The sequence below is a fragment of the Henckelia pumila genome, chromosome 4, assembly GCF_033568475.1.
Source record: "Henckelia pumila isolate YLH828 chromosome 4, ASM3356847v2, whole genome shotgun sequence".
NCBI lineage: Eukaryota > Viridiplantae > Streptophyta > Magnoliopsida > Lamiales > Gesneriaceae > Henckelia > Henckelia pumila.
The window spans coordinates 19729475-19752139 of NC_133123.1; the positions used below are offsets into that span (position 1 = coordinate 19729475).

The 22665-nt window shown below is 34.7% G+C and overlaps 2 protein-coding genes across 3 annotated transcripts; one reads left to right on the top strand and one right to left on the bottom strand.

The window, feature by feature from the left end:
• Positions 1 to 1939: 1939 nt before the first annotated feature.
• Positions 1940 to 3119, top strand: LOC140860617 (F-box protein At5g49610-like). Its single transcript, XM_073263620.1, has 2 exons — positions 1940 to 2421; positions 2528 to 3119. The coding sequence occupies exons 1-2, from the start codon at positions 1940 to 1942 to the stop codon at positions 3117 to 3119; spliced, it is 1074 nt and encodes a 357-aa protein (XP_073119721.1).
• Positions 3120 to 15592: 12473 nt separating this feature from the next.
• Positions 15593 to 20896, bottom strand: LOC140863812 (transcription factor GTE6-like). Of its 2 annotated transcripts, none has more exons than XM_073267520.1 (8): positions 20612 to 20896; positions 20109 to 20418; positions 18964 to 19041; positions 18334 to 18558; positions 17989 to 18087; positions 17692 to 17750; positions 16370 to 16520; positions 15593 to 16118 (listed from the first exon to the last, which is right to left on the bottom strand). In XM_073267520.1, exons 2-8 carry the CDS (start codon positions 20277 to 20279, stop codon positions 15906 to 15908), a joined length of 996 nt encoding a protein of 331 aa, XP_073123621.1. In that variant the 5' UTR covers positions 20280 to 20418; positions 20612 to 20896; the 3' UTR covers positions 15593 to 15905. The 2 variants fall into 2 exon arrangements, with proteins under 2 accessions (XP_073123621.1, XP_073123620.1); XM_073267519.1 differs by having other exon boundaries at positions 20203 to 20418; positions 20612 to 20892.
• Between the last annotated feature and the right edge of the window lie 1769 nt (positions 20897 to 22665).

The window sequence follows — 22665 nt, forward strand, 5'->3', positions numbered from 1 at the left end:
ACACCCGGTGTAGCATAGCCCGAGCTGTAAAAGACCGATGAGTTTTATGAAATTCTTTATTCCATTTTTTTAGTATACGTGGCTCGCTCTACTAGCTAGCTAGTTATATCTCCTATTAATTTATAAACTCTTATACTAGTCATGGTGGAGTTTTTTTTTCTATCTTATATTTTATTAAATTTTAGTTTTAATCTTTTATATAAATTTTATTTTTACTAATTCTAATCATTTTTATTAGGAGTGCTAATGGACACTACCGACGTACAAAAAATGACTAAAATAACACAAAAAATGACTAATAGTAAAATCTGGTAATATAGATGACTAAAATTAAAAAAAACAAATATGCAAGATCAAAAACAAAATTTTTTCAAAAATATTATATTGAAAAAACTGCAATTTTGGTCTAATATGTTTGTCACTTTGCGATTTCGATCTTCTATGTTTTCATTAGGAGTGGAATAGGGCCGGGACCCGTCCCGTAATCCCCCTACCCAATTCCGGTCCCGAAAAGAATTGAGAAACATTTTTTTTTTTTCCGATCCCGTACTCGAAACATTTCGGGACCCGACTATTCGGGATCACGAACATTCGGGATCCCGTCGGGTAGGGAGAGAAAATCCCGTTTTTTTTTTTTCATATTCAAAATTTCGTTCAAACAAATAAAAAAATGTGATTATGTTATTAAATATACTATATAAAAACTTATATTCATAAATAAAAATAAATATTCAACTTAAAACATATAATATTAAAATATTCTGGATAATATTTTAATGTTTTGTCAAGAAAAAAATGTATCGGATAATTATAATAAAATGTTCGGATACAATTACTAAATAAATTTAGTTAAATAGATTGTCAAATTAATCTCTTGAATCTTGTTCTATATATTTGTTCTAATTAGATAATTATAAATATGAATTAATTAAATTATTAATTTATTTAAAAAAACACAAAAATAAAATGTCATTTCGTGATTTTACAATTTGATCGTTCCAAAAATAAAAATTATGCGAATTAAGTTCACAATTAAGTGTTATATGAGATGAAATCTAAGAATATTTAGCTCTTATTATATTAACAAAGTTATTAATAAAATATATTATTATATTATTTCGGGATGGGTCGGGAATCCCATAGGCATAAGGTCTTATTCCCGATCCCTCTCCCGATATTAATCGGGATGGGAAAAATCCCGAAAGTTTGGATCGGAAAAATTTCGGGTTGAGATATTTTCGGGACGGGAATGAGATGAGATTCGAGATTTTGGGAATTTTTGCCACCCCTAGTTTTCATATTTCAGTTTTAGTCCTGTATGTTTTGATTTTTGGCAATTTCAGCTCTACATCAGCACTGAATTGGTGTCATATTGGAAAAAGGATTAAAATTGTCAAAAAAATAAAAATAGCGAACTAAAACAAAAATAAAAAATATAAAAGACCGAAATCGCAAAATTTCAATTATACAGGACCAAAAAAAGCAATTTTCACTATTGTATTCTTAACACAAAACTAGAATTGAATTTAATTTTTTTGGCCTGCCAATATTTTCGTAAAATAAACATTTGATATATGTAAATTTTAAATATTTTATTTTTCACAACACTCGTAATTATTGTACATTTAAATTTTGAAATAATTTTTGATATACTTAAAACATAAATATAATCCTAGTAGGATTCCAAAATCTTTTAGTTAATATTATTCTGCAAAACAAAACATGAAATTATTATGATGGTTCAAATTCCCACGCAACTTGACTTTTAAACCATCCAATTTCTTGATCTTCAAGATTAAGTTTTGAACGCACCACCCAACCCCCCACCCCACCCCTCCCCTCGTCGATTTTACATATAGGCACTCTTTCACATATCTTAGACAAGAAAACAGCTTGAATTTTCTGGTCAAACAAATTCATCGTCACACAATATTTACCAATGGCTTCTCCAGAATTATCTTCAGACACCATATTCAAGATTCTAACTCAAATCACATCCTTAAAATCATTGGATACATGCAAAGTTGTATCCAAAGAATGGAAGAAGATGATATACGAATCGAGTTTCACGTCGATTCATTGCGAGGGGACGAAGATTAAGTCGGGATACTTCATCCAAGACATAAGGCACAATGAGTATGTGTCCAAGTTTGTATCTTGTGATAGCACTCTCCCCAAAGAATGTTTACCCAAAAAAGTCAAGATTTTGGCTTGTGCCTCCAACCAAGGGATATTGTGCTGTGAGAAGCAACTCGGAAAACAACAATGTCGTTACTATGTTTGCATCCCCATGACAAGAGAATGGAGAGCTCTTCCAAACCCGAAAATTCGCCATCGAACCACAGCTATGGCCATGATAGTTCTGAGATCCCAACCCCTTCGTTTCAAAATAATCCGATTATCACGACGAAGAATTATAGAGTACGTGTTGATGATTCAAATTAAGTCTTGTTTTTGATCTTATATTACTTTTCTACTTGTTGATTACAAATTTTCTCTTCTTTTATAAATATTTTGTTGTTTTCAGGCCATTGAAACAACTTTCCAGCTATAGAGTTGAGATATTTGATTCGGAAATAAGAGGTTGGAAGGAAGAACAAGAAGACGTTATATTGCCATACGATGAGTTTATATGCACCAACCCCGCAGTGTCCGCCTCCAATGCTTTGCATTGGCTTACAACTGAAGCCAATGTTCTCTCATACGACGTCGCAAAGAACAGTTTCGACGTCTTTTCATTACCAAAACTCGTGAAAGAAGACATTAATGGTTCTTACAGGAGCAAACATCTGTCGGAGTACCAAGGCAAACTCGGATTCACCTGTCTCACGGAAAAGGGCGACATTGATCTTTGGACTGTGGATGACATAAAGATCCACTCGTGGAAGAAAGAAATTAAGTCGGGGAATATCGAATCCCTTGGAGAGGTTGCCACGCATCCATCTCCGGCGGGGTTCTACAATTCCGACGTTGCATTCTTGACGGCATTCTGTGAAGTTGGATTTTACATGCTCCAAGATTGTAGTTTTCGGACAGTGAAGCTAAATGAATTAGATGATGCACGAGAAGTTTTTAGATTTAGATCAGATATAGAGCCTGCTAATCTTAGGTTAATATGATCCACTGTTTTATTACTTCTCTTCTATTACACTTGCATGCGTAGATTGTTATGGTTTTGTTAACATTAATGGTAAGATTTCTCTATTATCGAGTTTTTGGATTTTGTAGAATTCTTTTTATGGCATTCCAACGGTTTTGAATGGTGTTTCTGGGAGTATATAAAGAGCAAACAGTTTTTTCTTTTTCTTTTCTTTTTCTATTGACTTCGTACATTATTTTTTGTTTGGTCAATTAATTAACATTTCAAAGTTTGATTTTGGTACACTAATTTTTAATTTTCAGTTATTTTGGTCATACTGCTGATATGATACCGAAAACTGCTGACGTGACACTGAAAAAGTAATACTGAGATTTCAAGCTGTCACGTCAGCGCTTTGACCAAAATAACCGAAAATTAATAGTTGTGTATCAAAACTAAACTTTGAAAATTTAATGGACCAAAATCAAAAAATAGACAAGTTAATATAGACCAAAAATTTATTTTCTTCCATAACTAAAATACGAAAGTGTCGATGCTGTGTCCTGAAGCCAGGAATATTAATGGTTCGAATCATCTTTGCAGATCAAATCAATTGATCTACAAAGAGATCTGGGCCGTCCAGTTGCCCTTCGGGCACGGGGCCCTCAGGGACTAAAAAAAATAAGATTCAAGATTGTTTTTTGACGGGCCCCTCAGGGACTACAAAAAAAATAAGATTCAAGATGGTTTTTTTAGGAATGGTTATTAAACCACTCTAAAATATATAATTTTTAACACCGATTTTCTGAACCGCTCTAATTACTATAACGTTTTAGATCGGTCACTTTACCGCTCTAAAAAGACGATCAATAGCAGCGGTTTAACAAAAAACGCTGGTATAATATATAACCAACTAGATCGCTTACTAAATGGTCTAATATAATAATCATTCAGCCACGGTGTTTTCATTTTTTAAGAGCGGTTATAAACCGATCTTATAATTTAACTACCCCAATCCCCTCTAATTTATCGTCAATTATTTATAAAGTTTTTAACCGTACTTGCTATTCCCCTTGTATGGATAACATATATAACATAACGAATTATCACTTTTCCATTAGTCTTCATTATTTCAACTGAGTTATTATAATAGAAATTATGTTAGTTATACATTAAATTATTCTAAAATAATTTAAAAATACTTTTTAATCAAATTTTTATTAGTGTAAGATAAAAAATTTAAAAAGAGATCTAATAAACTAAAAATAATGCCCAAATATTTCTGTATATTTATAACCTAAGATTTTAAAATATTTTGTTTGCTTAGATGTAGATCACGCCAGATCATGTTGATGCATAAAAAAATATTATTTTAATTATTAATTATAACCTAATAATTAATAATTCAGTAAACAAATTACAATACATAAGTAAATAACAGCTGTTAAAATTAATAATGAAATTATTCGCGCGCAGAAGTTCTCCACTCGCGCCTCTAGTTCCCACCTCTCCGAATTGCTCTCTCATGGCGAAATTTACTATGGAATCCGATTTCAACCGCTTTTGGTTTTTGGAGGTATTTTGTAGCTTAAGATTTTTCGAGATATTTTGTTCTCCGTGAATCGAATTTTCAGAATCTTGTTGATTTTCAGAAAAATGCACCGAATCCTTCTATCGATGATTCTGGGCGTACGTTGCAAGTGCTCTTGATTTTTGTAAGTGCATTGCAATTGCTCTTAATTTCCTTTTCTTTTCTTCTAATAAGGCTAATTTTGGTTGAAAATCAATGGATTCTGCTAAGTTAGTGTAAGGGAATAGGGGTTGTACATAAACTTTTTGAGGTATTGTCACAAGATGTTGACCACACCTACAATAACACCTTGAGTAACTTGCAGCGGAATATAATTAAAGCGTAAATAAAATAAACAAGCAACAAAATAAATAGACTCAGATAAATAAGCAAGAGTATAAAATACTCTTGCAGTGCCTCAGTGCAAAACTTCACTAGAAAATAATTCAAAGAGTTTTACAAACCCTAAAACTAGTGATTATTGTAAAATTCAATTTTTCAAAACAAGTGAGAAAATAAAGAGTAAAAGTTATCCTAAAAACATTCTATTTGAAATAGAATATTGAAAACGAAGTAAGGAGAAAAAAACTTGAAGCCAAAACACGTGAGACAATAACACTCTTCGATCAACAATCTTCGAGTGTTCTTCACGGCTTCAAGCAATCACGACTGAGACAAGTCTTCAGAAGATCTTCAGTTCTTTTGCATGTATCCGTCCATCAATTTATTTGTCTCTCTCCAATATATAGACTAGAATCCTTCCTTGTAGATGTTTTCTTGTAGATGTTTTCTTGTAGACATAGGATTCTCTAGATCTTGTTTCTTTTTGATCAAGTCAAATATACATAATAATGAAATTAAATCATTAGAGATAAGATAATAAATATTATGATAAACTTAATCATATCTTAAATCAAGTTATTCAAGGAAATGACTAAATTATATAAAATTACTTCATGTCCAAGAAAGACAAAACATATTAAATAAATTCTTTTCAAACTAGGATGATTTTAAGAAATAAAATATTCCTTTCAATCTCCCCCTTTTTGCCTTTCTGGACTAAACACATTTAACTCACATACATATCAACTAAAACTCCCACTTAATCAAAACTCTCCCTGAATAGATTCTCCCCCTAAGTATATCCAGAGGTGTTGTCACAAGATGTTGGCAACATCTAGCTATGACACCTTAAATCAGAAACCATAAGAGCAAGGAGAAACACAAACAAAAAATCATATCAAAGTTAACACCACAAAAAGACAGTTTTGATTAGGATCAGAGAAAAACAATACTAAACAAAAAAATCATAACTAAACTAGCAAAACCAAAAAAAAAACTAAAACTAAGATTAAAATTGATTGCTCTCAGATTCAGCTTCTTCTGTTTCACTTTCTTCTCCCTCTTTTTGTTCAGAAGGGCCAGCTCCGCTTAGGAGTGATTCATAGTGAGCCTTTAACCCTTCATAATAGGCTAGGTCCGTCGTTGCTTGTGCAATTTTCTGCTCAGCATGCACCAATTGAGTTTGTATGAATGCAGGATCAACATCATGAGCAGTAGAGGGGGGGGGTTACAAAAATAGCAGTGACAGAGGAGGTGTTGGCAGCACCTGCCACAACACCTGCGGCATCAGCAGACTCAGACCAAGGAAGGTCTATCTTCCGATTTCCTTTGAGCAAAGCAGGTGCGATTTTAGCAACTCTCCTGGAGCAATAAGTGCTTCATCATCATCCTTCTCAATCTCTTGAGATAGCAGCATAGAATAGATGAGCGATGGATAAGGCAGCTTCAATGTAGGTTGAGCACTATCTGCAAAAGTCATGACTGTGTCAAACACGAGTCGACTGTAGTTGAATGCAATTTCAGTGCCAATAGCATACAAGACAGAGGCTTGATGCTTGGTAACCACACTGGAATTTTCGGATGGAGTCCAAGTTTTCACAGCAGTTTTATGGAGGACAGAGTAAAAAGAAGTGAGCTTGGCTGCTGACAATTTCTTAGGATGAGCTGGATAAACAGTGACATGTCCTCCAATGATGACAGATGTCATCTCATCAGTGGTAGGAAGAGCAGCATCATCAGAGGCAGGTGTTTGAAGAAATCCACGAAGATTACAAGTATTCATGTGATGATAGTCAATTTTTCCTAAAGTGGTGGCAATTAGGGGTGGTTTTTCGGTATACCGTATCAAAAATATTGGTATGAAAAAAATTCATACCGATACCGATACAGAAATTCTGAAATTTTGGTACGAAAAAAATCCATATTGATACCGTATAGATATTGAAAAAAAATGTGGTATACCGAAAAATTGTCTGTATATCGAAAAAATTTCAATACGATATGCCGAAAACTCGGTATTTTGATGCCAGCCCTAGTGGCAATAATCACACACACTCACACATAATTTTTTTTTTTGAAGTAACACATATTATTAGTTATTAAATGTGTTTGCACGTCTTAATTTGTCAACTCTCTTTTGTTTAAATAAATTACTATTTATTTTGAGTTCATGTGTAAACTTTGCGTTGGGATAGAAGATATGTGTGTGGAGAGAGATTAATACACACTTTAAAAATATTTTACCGGTCGAGTGGGTGTTAGTCAATTAGACCAAAGTTTTCAATTTTTGAAGGCACTCAAACAATTTTAAAAGTGCGAAATAGTTCGATAGCTTTCAATGAAACTCTATACTCAGATCACAGATATATCAACAATATAAAAGAAGGTAAAGAATACAAGGGATATGGAAGTTCGAATGTTGTACGTCTCCCCTCCTTCCCAAAGTAAGAAAATCACTAGAAGACTTTGGTTTTACAGATACTGTAACAACTCACTCCAATATTAGGACTTATCAACTTCCTTACTCGAAATTTCTAATACACAACAAGATAAGATTACAGCTCTTATCAAACTAAAATAAACACAATGTCACGTGTTTGAATCCTTTGATACAAACTATCAAACTCTTCTTTGTAAAATTTATGTGTGAAGTGGTCGAGGAGCTTGAAAAATTCTTAGTCGATCCTTAAAGATCTGATAAGTGATGGCTGATTTGAGCAAAGTAGATAGAACTTTCTGAGTGCTCAAAGAATAGTGAGATTGCTAGCTTGGTGAGCAAGAGATAGATTCAAATTTGTAGAGATAAAGCTTTGGTGGTGTTCTCTAGGAAGATCAATTCAGGTCGGGTTGGCAACAATATTATTTAAAAAAATTTCAACCCGAGCCCGAAACCGACTAACCCGACTAACTCCATAAACTCGAACCAATCCGATTTTATTTTTTATATTTTTTAACAAAATAATTAAAAAAACAAATTTCAAAACACGTACACAATAATAATAGTAATATTTAATTTAATCACATAATAATAAAATCTAAACTTATATATAATTTAAATTTGAAAGACTAGTTTTAGAAATTTTAAAGTATACTTATTACAAAAAAATTTATAAAATTTATTTTAAAAATCAAAATTTTACAAAATTAATATTAAATGACGAAGATCTATTATATCAATATTCAATAATTTTTTTCAAACATACAACATATAAAAATGTAGCAAATCTTTCTTAATTTTATATAATAATAATAATAATAATAATAATAATAATAATAATAATAATAAAAAGTATCGGGTCATCTCGGGTCAACCCGAACCCGATTAAATTTTTTGGGTTAGATTTTGGGTCAACCCGATTCGAACCGAACCAAAAATCTTTCAACCCTAACCTGATATTTTTCGGGTCGACTCATGTCACGTTGGCGGGTTGGCTTTATTTTTTATACCCCTAGTGTTCTCTATTTTAGGCAATATCTATTTATAGTGACTTTTTCGAGAAACTCAACGTTCATCAAAGATCATTAATGAAAAAGCACTGTTGACTTTGTCTTTTCTTGAAATGTAGTACGTTTTAATAAATGCTAGATTTGGATCTTTCCTAATCAATAAAGCAACAGTTGCAGACAGCCTCTGAAGACAAGCTCATCAGTGAACAATTCGAGAAAACATTATGATTTTCTTCTTATATGTTGTTGGTTGTGCATGTCTTGATAATATACTTTTCTGAAAAGTGAATGACGTCTCTAAGCAATATGTAGCTTGGATCACAAGACATCCATTTGGACCGTTGTGAAAGTAAGCTAGTAATGGTGAACGGTCGAGCACTGTCTAAAACGGACGAGTAGATCTGTATGGTGACCAGTCGAATGTTTTTCTCCTTTAGTATGACCCGATGAGTGCTATTCCAAGTGATTACTTTACTTCTTAGGACCAGGAGAGTACTTTACTTCATAAGACCGGACCAGAGATTTTCAAAGCAAGCGGTCGAGAACCTGTTTTACAAAGCAAGACAATAAGATCTACAATAATGAATTATTGTTTGTTATCACCAAAACTAAAGGATTTAAAAAATTTTCTTTTTAGTGATGACAAAACCTAAACCTCAATAATTAGAAATACAAAATGAAGAGAAACAATGAATTCATTGAGATAACGAATTTATCTTTACAACATGCGATGAAAGAAATAAAATAGCGCACCTATTAAACATACAAAATAGAAAGAGAAAAACAACATATCTTCTTAACCAATTACTGCCGGAACCTCCTTCTCTCTTTCTCTTTTCTTTCTTCTTTCTTTTGCCTAACATCCTCCATTATCTTTTCATGAATGCGTTTAGCTTCCTCCGCCCGCCAATGCTCTTCTTCCCCCTTTTTTGCATCACCTCTGGACAGATGATCGAGGAGTTCATTCGATTGTGTCCCTAAGGCGGCCTGAAGGGTATCCATCCGAGCATTCAACTGTGACCCTAAGGCTACATGAAGAGTATCCAACCAAGCATTCATCTGGGCATCTATAGGTTGTTCTATCTATGAAAATTGGCCAGAAATAGTGAGGATAGCATTGTTTTTTCTTTGGTAGCGATCTTGATCTGCTTCGTGCACCCTTCAACCTTTTGAATCAGAGCAAACACTTTATTCATGAGGGTCGTCCAAAAATCGAATATATCCACGTTTGTAGCAGTGAGATGAGAATCCAAGGAGAGAATAACATGATTTATCTCCTCCATGTGATCATACGCAGCCCCGGTCAAATCTGTATCGGTGGTGGCTAAGGTCTGTGCAGGAGTGGTGTTTGCTAGTGTATTCTCTGGTTGAGCTATCAGCATCATGTTCCATATCTTGAGCACCGTATATGCCCTCTTTTGTAGGAAGAATAGGCGAGGATCTCTTGCTTCCTCTGTGTCGACCGGTGGATGAGGAGTCGTTGCTGTAGAGACTTGTGAGGTGGCATAAGGTGTTACTTCAGAAGTGATTGGATCATGAGGCGTAGTAGACGTATTAGCATTGGAGGATGGAACGACAGGTGGAGTCAGGAATGATCGGGCGAGGGGAAGTCCTCGGTGCCTCTTCCTCGAATATGGTCTCAGGAGATGGACTCTTGGAGCCAGTTGTGTTTTCAGCATCCGTATGAGTGGAGTGGTCACTAAAGAGCTCAAACTTCGTCTCGTTCGCTGAAGTAAGAGGAACTTCCAGGAGAGGGGTCTCCATCTTTGTACCAGTACCTGCAATTATGTGAGGAGAGGTGAGAGAGATGGTTACCTCGAGCTGAGAACTTGAAGTGGTGCCAGAAAATATGGAGTCTTGAGCCCCAGTAGATGGAGGAGTGATTGAAGTTCCATTAGGCGAGACAGACTAAGTGGCATGGTGTCACGTTCCGAAACTGGGTCTAGTTGACATTGGCGATATTTAACATTTTCACATTAAACAACAAACCTCGTAGTACATAATTTCAAGAAACCAGTCTACTGGTGTCACGTCCCGAAACTGGGTCTAGTTGACATCGGCGATATTTAACGTTTTTACATTAAACAACAAACCTCGTAATACATAATTTCAAGAAACCAGTCTACTCATTCATGAAACTGAATTACAGGATTTTTCATAAACTCGAAATTAATTTGTCTTTACACTCCTTAAGTACTGGAAATAACTAAAATTAATACATACGCAGCGGAGTAATATAACTAAATGGAAACATAAACTGGACAGAAACTAAGCATCAACAATTTATTGGTCTTCTTCACCAACCCCAAAACTGGTTTTGCTCTTTATCCTCGAGTTTTCCTTCGTTCCTATCTGAGATGGGTGATTTGGGTGGGTGAGTGATATGGGTGTCACTCAGTAAATGGGAGAAAACTCCCAGCATTAATTTAAAATTATTTTAACAAGATTTCTTATACATACATATACTGAACATAACAGAGACAGAGACTTATTTTTTAGAAATTCAGAAACATAACTTCAGGCAGTGTACCAAATTACTTGAAAATTTTGTGGCTAACCGATATCAGCCCCTTATGTGTTTATCCTCTAAAGGGTGAGGAATCAAAACAGAACAGAAACAGAGTGTTCAGATCACTAGTTCACAAGTTTGGTACACTGGAAAACACAGAGTGCATATTCGTGAATCAATTCATATATATACATATTGGAATAAAAACAAAACAGAGTTTTATTGCTTTAAAACAAAACTCCCACTCACATATAATGTTTAAATAGGTTTCAGTAGTCTTTGAACTTGCTCAACTAGACTAAAAACATGAATGAAACTTGCTGACATGATCGAACACGAATGCTTTCAAATCCTCGGAATTGTGCAGAATCTGGTGCTTCGAATTTGTGGTATTAATCAGTCTTGGGTAGAAGCTCCTTGTGTGATTCTTGGACGAAACTTAATCCCTTGCTTGGCTTTGAAATTGGTCAGAAAAAATTATGAGATCTGCTGCAGTTCTTGCTCGAAAATATGAGAGCTTTTGGATCTGCACAGGCTTGATAATCAGTCAAATTGCAGAAGCATTTGCGACATGTTGAACCATTAGATCGACCTGAAATTTGGGCAGAATGTTCCTCAAGACGTGAAAAAAATTGTTAACTATGAAGATCGGATTTGGTTGCCATTTGAATTGGTTTCTTTAAAAAAAAAACAGAAGATGTTATCTTTTCGCATAAAATCTATGCAGTATTCTTGAGAAGACGTTTTACACAAATATAACAGTTGGATTGAGTTGAAATTTTTACATAATACGTAAAAAAATTTGGAGGAAGTTCTGGATGGTGGAGATCGGATTCTAATACATCCCATGACAGTAATGTGTTCTTAACAGGAAGCCTTTAGGTGTGCTTTCCTGCTTCAGTTCATGCACTATTAATGGGTTCAAAATAGCAGCTGAAGGGAAACTGTTTTTTTACTTTTAAATGAGGTCATAAAATGTGCTGGTTATGGTCCTTAATCAGCCTAATGACAGATGGTCATCATGGTAAGGATGGGTTACAAGGATTTACAAAACAACTTTATTTCTCCATCAAACTTTAAATTTGACTAACTTTATGGCTGCATGCATTCCGCGTACAAAATAATTTGTTACAATATTAATTAATGTGAATAATAAATTTAATTTAAATTAATTTTGTTATAAAAATATTAACATAGACAAGAACAATAATTAATATAACAACGTTTCAAAAAAAAATTAATATAACAAATAAATTGGGAATTATATTTTCGAAAATGTATTAAAAGTTGCTAGTTCTAATGTTGATGTTTAGACTATTACAATCTCAACTTAGAGCATCTCCAATCCAACACCAATTCAAGGTATTACAGTCTGAACCTAGAGCATCTCCAGTTCAACACCAATTTAGCATTAAAAAAACACTAAATTGTTGGTGGATTCATTGCTCTGCCCAACACTATTTGCAGTACAAGGTTGGAGAAATACTATAGTGCTTCTGGAAGGAGACTCTATATTGGCCTCTTCTCAAGAAGCAAGGCGCCTTGAAACATGGCCGGCTCCAAGGGGAGGTGGCCTAGGCGGCTGCCTAGAGCCTCCCCTTCGCAGAGGCCTCAATTTTTTTAATTTTTTTTTAATTATTATTTTTTTATATTTAAAATATTATGTGAGTCTATTTATTTTGTTTAAAATTCGAAATCGTGGTCAATTTTTTGTACTTTTTTTTCCATCATTTCTTTAGTAAAAAAATATCTTTTTTTTTGTTAAATTGATCCACTCAGATGAGTTAGGTTATTCAAAATGGGCCAATAATCTTTCGTTTATTTATTGAATGAGATTTATTTTTATCTATTTTTGTACTGCGGTTGATTTTTTTAATTGATTTAATTTTTGGTCTCGATATACTAAAATCTTGTAATTTGCTTATTCGACAATGATAATGATTTTTACTTAATTAGATATAATTATTCCTTGTTTATGTTATTATTTAAATTATAATATATATTTTTGTCAGATTTGTTGTGACAAAAATACATTATTTATGCTACCTTAATTTGGAGATTTTTATTTTAATTGTATTATGCATTAATTCATCTCTGACTCATGAGATTTGAGTATTAATCGAGTTCTTTTTTAGTTTTAGTTTTATTTTTTATATTTCGATTCAATTGTTGTTTATGTCATTATATTTAGTTACAAAAATTTGAAATTTTGATTTTTAGACGATGAATTGATTGTATCGATATTATATAGCTCACTCACTTGAATATTTGCTTAGGGCCTCTAATATTCGAGAGACGGTCCTGCCTTAAATCGTTGATATATTTCTTGACATGAAAGCGGCAGTTGATAGGAAGGCTTTGAGAGGAACCAACTCGTACACGGGCAGGAGCGCAGGGCGGAACTCATGTCAGCAGATTTGAGTGTCCCTTTGCTCCAAGAATTTCACAAGGCCAGTAAACTACTGCTCACAACCCCTCAAGGCAACAGTGCTACCTCTTCGGACAGATGGTTTGGCCCTCCGCTGAATCACTTGAGAATGGATGTTGATGCGGCTTATAATACAAACACTGGGCGCTATGCGGTAGGTGGCTGGGGTGGTAGCGATTCGAGAGGGATTGAGATTGGCGCAAGAAAGAGGATTAATGACACATCAAATGTCTACCGACTCTCTCCTGTGGGTCGAAGTTATAATGGCGTAATAGCTCCAGATGATTTCTGGACCACCAGCGTGATACTAAGTTATTTCATATTCGTTGTTCGACAAACGTGGTGGCTCATTCTATTGCTCATTTTGTTTTTCCTTTCCAATCTCATACTATATAAGAGTCTGAAATTTTTTTTGATCTTGTAATAAACGATTGCTATTGATTAATAAAATTACAAGCTTTACTCGTAAAAAAAATAATCATAATAAACAGGAAATGTTATGAGAATATTCTTTTAGTGTAGAGTTTAGAGTTGATGAGTTTTATATTTAGTGTAGAACGGGTTGCCGGGTTGGAGTGGCCTTAGAGCTTAAAGCATGGTTTTTATATATTAAAACAATATTCATAATTTGATGATAATTCAATTTTTGATTCATCCCAGCAACTGAACACAACCAGCAATTCACTACTTCAACTCGAGCCATAAACAAGGCCTCTGGATCATTAGTCCGCCTCCGGTGTGTTTACATGGCCAGAGGCAAAGAACTTGGTGGATTGCAGAATTCGGACCTATGATTAGACAAGAATCGATACGCATGCATCTTATAGGGTGGTAACCAATATGTATGTACGAGCGTTGTTATGGTGCAGTCATGGACTCGATATCTGATCCTAAACTTAGGTGTCAGATGGACTAAAATTTATCAGCTCTGAGTTTATTTTTAAACATAATAAAATCAATGAATGTGATTATGCTTGTTTCCTTAAAGCAATCATATATATATAATCTAATAAATTGTACCAGTAAATCCTCGAAGAAAAGTAACAGCAATGGGGCTTCTGACATAAACGCTTGGCTAGCTAGCTAGCAGAGATTCTTGAACGGTGACATTACTTGCAGCCTGCAGGGTCAATCGAATAAATTTCACTTGATAAGTTAATTTCTGATTCTGACTCCGAAAATAGAACTTTGTGCTCAACAATCACAAGAACACCCAGAAATAACCAACTTCAACCATGCAAATGGAAATTTGCTTGCCCCACATTGGTAACTGTCCCTCTGAGATCTAGCTCCAAGAGACGGAAAATGATGGATATTTCAGTTCTTTTTCCGAAATCTCCGAGTGTATAACGTAATCTGCATAAATATGATACGTAGAGTACATCCGGGCTCAGATTGTAATCAAGGCTTTCAATACATTTATGTCACCTGACTCTGACGACTACATCGGCGGGTCACTGAGTTTGGTCCTTAATTCAGTTTCCGGAGAGATTCACTCCAGTGGCTGTTGTCATATCGTGGCAGGAGACCATTTAGGATGCACTGTTTTTATCAATGGTGTAATGCCGCGGAGGTAAGGAATCAAATAAAAAGGCATCCGTATCCTTTGGTTATATAATTTTCCTAATGTCAAAAACAATATATTATCTTGGAATCTCATAATTTATAGGAATTTGATCCAAGAATTTTTTAAAAAATATATATATATTGGTGTTTGATGCATAACAAACCATTCTAAATTTTCCTTTTTTCCAGATTTTTTTTATGGGCTCCAACGCAGAACCAATTGATTCCCTAATGCCTTGTCAGACTTCTAGCGAAAAGAAACAGGTATTTCTTTCTTACATTTTTTTTTTAATAAAAAATTTATATAATTTTTATACACCATATACATATGCATAAGTTGGCATTCCATCAAATCTAAATCTTTGAATATTGCAGCAACTCTCGAAACTTTTTGATTTAAACTGAACAATCCACGTGACACTCAAAGGTATTAGCGAGGAAATTTTTACGGCGATGAATTAACCATGTACTGATAATATTAAAAAAAAATTGCAAGTTCCATAAAAATAAAAATAAAAATTAATGATCTATATATTTCCAAGGAACAATAAATAGAGAAAAGTTAAAGCCAAAATAGTGTAGCAGTTGTACAAGAACTCTGACCATCAAATCAAAGTCCAAAGTAAAATAGGAACTTTGAATGTGATGGGATTACTTAAACACTTCTCGTATTATGGTGATGAAATTACACGTTTACAAACATTATGTTAAATAATCTTTGACATACAGGAGCACTCCTATACTGGACCTGAAGCTCGGGATAAGCTTCGACTCCGTACTAGATGGGGAATACTATATTAGTGATGGAACCTTATGGTTAAGCCAGGACATACACATCACCAGTTATTCTATGTTTTGAAGCAAAACTAGTCTCCCAAAACCTATAATCTATCAATGGCTCTTCGTCGCTTGAAATTTATATTCTAATCAGAATGAAGAAAAGAGAGAACTCAGCTAGATAGAATTAAGTCGAAGGCTTTTTCTTAAGTTTCTTTGCAGTCTTGGCAAGAGCATCGCATATCTCTCGTTTGCGTTTGGAGACTATATTGTTATCGTGGTTATCAGCAGCAGCTTCTCGAGAAGTGATGTCATTGTTTTCATCCTTGCTTGAACTCTTGCGCTTAACCTTCAACACGTCCTTCACAAAATATTTCAGTCTCCACAATGTAGATTCACTCTGCATCCAATACATGCAAGAGAGCATTAGGATATTTTCAAAGACACTGGTAAGCACCAGTTGATGCGAATAATAACATATTGATTTTTTTCCATATCCTTATTTCATTTAGTGTTTAGCATGAGTTCTAAAATAATTGGAGTTATATATCCTTCTATTATGCATATCTTTCAATTTATTATTTCATCTTTTATTATCTTATCCACAAACCAAACAATACCGTAGGGTATAAATACAAGGTTAAACAAAACCTGAGCATTTATGTCAAGCTCCACCTCTTCAGCTGTGGCTTCAAAGTTCGGGTTATTTAGTGCTACTATCTCGAGTACCTTACTTAAATTTTCGGGACATAATTGGGCAACAGCAAGCCCTAGCTTTCTTTTCTCTATGGTAGATATCTTCCTGCAGTTGTGTGTTCATAGTTCATACATAAACTAAAAGATGAATATAGTCAATAAAAACAATTGTTGCTTGATCATTAATACACACCGCAAACAAATTAAACCTCTATTTACAAACAAAGAAATACCTATAGCGTAAGATTAAAGCATGAATGTAAAGTTCCACAACGGCGTGTCGGCGTCCTTGTAATCAAACATTGACACTCACATGAAGCAGGCAGGCATGTGGACAGCCAAGTGTAAAGTTGACAACATTTACAGCAGAATCTAATTGCAAAATTACACTTTCATCTCAACAAGCATACTGCTACTATTTATTAATTTGGGGGAGAGGATGTAATGGCATAAAATGATAATTATGATGGATTGAAATTCACCGGAGATTGAAATCATTTCAAATTCATTCTTCAAATCCCTCCCCAAATCAATTTCACCCCTCCAAATCAAATACTTCCATCCAAGTACTACCTAATGTTTTTGAATGTTAATTGAACCACTGTTGCTTCTAAATTGATCCCATGTAAAAGATAACATTCACATTGGCTAAATCTGAACGGCTTTCACTCACATATCACTATTCAGTGGATGCTTCATAACCTAACATATAACATAACATTGACAATGTTCTCGACACTGGTCGATAGAATCCCTTCCCGGTCAGCCTTTCTGTGGTGTTAACTCGCTACAAAGAACGATTGCAGAACTTAAATCTGACAGAACACCCCCAACTAAAGCCTATTCAATTAGAAGCAAAATCGTCTCAAACTTACATAAGTTTACAATTGCTTGTGGAATTGAAATAATGAATATAAGCTTGTATCAGTGCATAGATAGCTTTGTGGGTCAATTTTCAACTACTTGTTATCCCTGTTTACTACATAGTCAATATCGTTTGAATTGTAGGTTTCATGAGCCCCAAACAACCATAAATATAAATAAATCATGAGTTTAATGAGAACGAAGTGATGCTGGATACACTCCTAGTTATATTGAGACTCCTAGATATTCTTTTGTTTTTGCTCATGTCTACTCAGGGTTTTTCTGAATGGTTACTGAGAATCAAGGCAGCTAGACATAAATCAGACAGAACAGCCAGCTTATTTATTGGCAACAAGAGAGCGAACATATGCTGGAATACTAATGTCAACAAAAAAAAAATCAAATAAACTAACCTGCACTTTTTAATCACCTTGTCCCTGAGCTCTTCAATATGCATATCAACCTCATATAGCTGAAACAATACCAACTATTCAATCACTCATGATTAAGAGTAATGCCACAAGTTTCCAGATTTCTTTACCTCAATATGTTTTAAAAATTATTATGTTATGGGCCCAGATCACTCTTTTCTGTTTGTGTTTGTGGTGGTGGTGGTGGTGGTGGTGGGTGGGGGGGGGGGGGGGGGGGGGGTTGGGGTTGTTCCAGAATGAAAGTTCATAGTATTTAAGGTGTGTAGTGTTGGACCAGACCTCATTATTTATATCCCTAGCCAACTTCGCATAAGCTGCCTCCTGAGCTAGCTGAATGTTCATTTGTGCTTCAGCTTCCTCAGCTTCACGTTTTTCTTCCTGTATTAGAGAGTTGAAATTTATAAGCATCTCCAAAATACTTGATGAGTAGGTTGCTTGGGGTGGCCGGGTGGGGATGCGGGGTTAACAGATGGAACGCTGGTATATTGATTGAGATATTGGCCTAGTCCCATTCGTCTATATCCTTTTCTATCTCATCTCTAATCTAATAGTAGGGATCCTATGCTATCCCCATTTTGGCACCCAAGGTTAAAATATTAGAAACGTATAAACTCGGTAACTTACCTCTTCAACAACTTTTGGCAGTATCTGCAGCCACTTCTCCTCAAATTTTTCCAGCAAGACTTTGGCCATAACGTGAACATCACTCTTTTCATCATTGTATTTCATCGCATTTTTAAAAACCAGCCTCACATCAGAACATATCTCACGAATATGCTTATATCCAGTACCATCCTTGGCCTCCATTTGATTTTTTATGGTACTGAAGTCCATTGGCCTGTCAATAATCTGACAAACAACATTGGGCAAATCAATCAAAGCATGCAAACAAACATTTAATGCAACAGTTCTACACAAATGAATACTTAAAATCAATGCTAGATTTGGTTGAGCTATCGATTTTTCAATCTCATTTTATTTTTAGAATTCAAAGATACATTTGTTGAGAAAGTACTTAAATGGTGTTTGGTTAACATGCTTTGAATGTTGATGTGATAAATGACGAGTGAAGATGGAGATTGAATGTGTTACTAAGATAGAAAAGGGTAAAACAAATGTCAGTAATTCATTTGCTTAAAATGTGGGGAAAAAGAAAAGAAAAAAAGAAAGAAAAGAAAAGAATTCAAAAATATAGAAGCCAAACGAGTTTTTGAAGGACATGTTAACGTTAAAAATAAGAAGCAAAAGACTTACCTGATAGTAGTCATCCAACCCAAGTCCTTCAACATCTACTGGTTGCATAAATGGCCATGCCCACTTGTGCTGCGTGATCTGAACATTGGTCAATATGTCAGATCATTTGATTGCTGAGGTAGAAGTTACAGAAACAAATATTTCTCAAGGGTGGGTAAATGGAAGTAAAAGTTCAAATATAGAACATCATCAAGTAAAGGATACCACATCAAGCACTCTAGGGATAATATTTTGCGGGATACTGGGCCAGAGAAAGCTTTTTCTTGGTATGATTTGCATTTCCAAGTGTGATAGTGATGTCAATTTCACTAATAAATGCTCGTAATTCAGATCTTCATCCTTCCCAAACAATGTTTAATTTTTTGAAAAAGAATTATGCCTGTGAGAAATCCTTTGGAGAAGATCTAATACAAGCCCATAGCTTATTTCTTGTAATACCATAAGTTTCATCAAAAGAAAACAGGAATAAATTAACTGTAATGATGTAAAGTAAAATCCTAAACACGAGAAATAATATGGCATTATTCCCAAAAGCATACAAATATAGAAAGATAATTTCAGGACAAATTGACAGCCGGCAGTGAGTCAAAGGAGCAAGAACATCGAAAGGAGAAAAATAGAATAAAGGTTTTGATTTGGATATTCCATCCCATTCATCTGAAAGCATTTTCGCTCCCTGAATGACCAAAACCTTCGAAATGATTATACAACATTCTAAAGTTTTAACAACATCAAATTAGTTCTGCTTTGCAAATCATGAGATCATAGAGGTGAGTAATCATGAGATCATAGTGGGTGCTCAAAGTAATCACACAAACTTTGCAAGCACACATGGTCATAGTATCCAACCAAGAATTTGTGTAGCATGAGCATATCAGTAACTGTCCATACCAGAACAAATTCCTACAATCTCTTTAGTGAGACGCAACTGGCAAACTGGTGTTAGAAGATCGACCTAACAATCATGTGGATTTCTCATCAAAGCAACAAATTGGCATGAACAAGATATAATGCACCAAAATTTGACAACTGGCGTGTCCAGTGGGATGTATTCTTTTTGCACGGATTTTTAAAACATAAAATTGAGTCATTTGTTAACCAACTCAAAAAATGCACATTAATTGCGGAAACACAAATCTTCATACCAATCGATGTAGGCATAAAGTGAAAACATTTTTTTCTGCTGGAGGTTGGTTTTGCGTGGACATGTAACATTGTCTAAATACTATGTTGACCTGCCTGACGAAATAGGGTTCCAAAGTGCCGCATGAGCTCTTGCATTCTCTTTGCGGCTGCTGCTTCTCTACGTGAAGCATCCTGATGTAGCTTCTTCATGCTGGGAATATGTTTCTCTTTTTCTTTGTCCTTCAGAATAGAGGCACTTCTAGAAGTGTTTGGTTCCTTTATTTTCGCATACAAGTAAAATTGCTCGATTTCATTCACTCTTTGCTCAAGCTGCGAATCAAAACAGAAATTAAAAAAAGAAAAAAACAACTATTATAAAAAGCAGTGGAAAAATACATAATACGTAGTACCAGGCAAAGTTTGTGCATACAAATTCTGGGGATTTTATCATATATACAGAAGCATCGAATGTACATAAATCATATTTTCATCATCATTGCAGAAATGTGCAATCGATGCAGACCTTGTCAACCATAGCAGACAGATCATCTACTTTGGGATTAAAATCATCCACTTGAGCAGCGGCACCCTCCATATTTCCGAATGCCGCATTTGTAACATTCTCACCTGACACATTCACTGATTCCATACAATTGTCCAAGATTGGGAAAAGAAATTGCATGTACTGTTTTGGATAAACGATTTTAAAAGCTGGGTTTGCTGCGGCGGTTCCTGGAAAACTCGAGGCTGTGCTGCGGCGGTGAGAAAGTGAGCCGCCGTTATCTCTGTTTGCTATTGGGCTGCTAACCGTACTATTTTCTGTTGGGCTTTGTTGGGCTGCTGTCGACTGTATTACTTTTCTATTGGGCTTTGTGGGCTGCAGGTATTGTCTTGGGCTTTATTTATTTGGACAGTCGTTTGTGGTCCCTGCAGCATAAGCACATGGCTGAATCAAATACAAGCGCACATGCGTGCTGCAATTAGGGGTGCAAACGAACTGAATCGAGTCGAATAATGGTAAAATTTTAAGGCTCGAATTCGGATCGATAAAAGTATATTCGAGTTCGAACTCGATTTGAAGCTTGATAATTTCAAATATTTTGGCTCGAGCTCGGCTCGAAATGAAGTTCGAGTTCGGCTCAAAACATTCGAACCTATTCGTGAACTATTGCTCGAATATTATGGTTCAAAAAGCTCGAAATATTCGAAAAGGTTCAAAATGTATATATATTTATTATATAATTATATTATATTAATTAAATATTAATGCTCGTTAACTATTCGCGAACTATCAAACAGAATAATTTTGGCTCGAGCTCGGCTCGAAAAAAAATTCGATCATGTTTAAATTTGGCTCGAGTTCGATAAGTTCGAATACGAATCAAATATTTATCGAGCGGGCATGTAAAGCTCATGAACCAGCTCGGTTTGTTTTCACCCCTAGCTGCGACAACTCCTTCACCCCTAGCTGCGACAACTCCTTCACCAAATGTCGTTGCTGACATGTGGGTACTATACACATGTCAGATCCAACGGTCCGTTTTTCATGCAAGTGAGATGTTCATGTGAACATCTCGCTTGCATTAAATCTAGGCCGTTGGATACCCCATTGGGCACTACCCCAATGGGGTAGTATCAACACAATCCAATCTACCACAGTTTCCTGTCAAAATCACACCAAAAACATGACCCAACCCGCCTTTTTTAGTGATGAGATCGGGCCAAACCAAAATTGACGGTTCAATGTATAATATGCTAGTATAACTAGGATAGTAGATTTTTTTAGTTCAACTAGGATTCTACTAAAGTGTCCTAACGAGCTTTGACTCTTCAAGCCTATTAAATTTGAACTCATCATTATGGTGTCATCATAATCTCAATCGACGATTCAATATCACAAATGTTCGCTTAAAATCTGGAATAGTTGGTATCAAACGATTATCACTAAAGTTAATTAAATACAAAATACCCTAAAAATGATTTAGTAATTAAATCTACACGATATCCAAAAAATATTTTTGACAAATATTATTGAAAATTTTAAATTCTGCTGCATTCTTGAATGAGAGAATCACAAATCTCAACATCATCTTCGACGGGGTTCCCTAGTAAATGGATAATTAAGAATATTTTTTTATTCTTTTTCCTTGATGGAATTAAATGGGAGAGAAATAGTATTTCTAAGAAGACGATGACAAGGGTTGAAAACTTCGAGCGAAATATTTCAATTTTCACAAAAAATCTCATTAAACTGCTGAAATTTCTTCACTTCATGTATGTTTGTTTTGATGATTCTAAAAAAGATTTTTTCCTTTAGTTTTGATTCTATGGAGTCGATTTATTTAGACTATGATTGCGATAGGTTCAGACAATATTGTTTTTGATATTTGATTTATAACAAGATATTATTTTTTTTCTCTTTCAATTATTGATTTATGTTGGTTTAATATTTCTTGTGAACAATTGACCGAAGATTTCGGTTGAAAAATTATAGCAAGTGAACTAGGTCAAGTTATAATATAATTGGATTGAGTCTATGTCGATCCCACAGATACTATTGTTTAATTACTTAGATAT

Coding starts and splice junctions, on each gene's coding strand:
- LOC140860617 (XM_073263620.1), top strand. CDS start 1,940: ATGGCTTCTCCAGAATTATCTTCAGACACCATATTCAAGATTCTAACT. Junction 2,422..2,527: donor TCACGACGAAGAATTATAGA/GTACGTGTTGAT, acceptor TGTTGTTTTCAG/GCCATTGAAACAACTTTCCA.
- LOC140863812 (XM_073267519.1), bottom strand. CDS start 20,770: ATGCAATTTCTTTTCCCAATCTTGGACAATTGTATGGAATCAGTGAAT. Junction 20,419..20,611: donor TGTCTGCTATGGTTGACAAG/GTCTGCATCGAT, acceptor TTTGATTCGCAG/CTTGAGCAAAGAGTGAATGA. Junction 17,751..17,988: donor CTAGGGATATAAATAATGAG/GTCTGGTCCAAC, acceptor GTATTGTTTCAG/CTATATGAGGTTGATATGCA.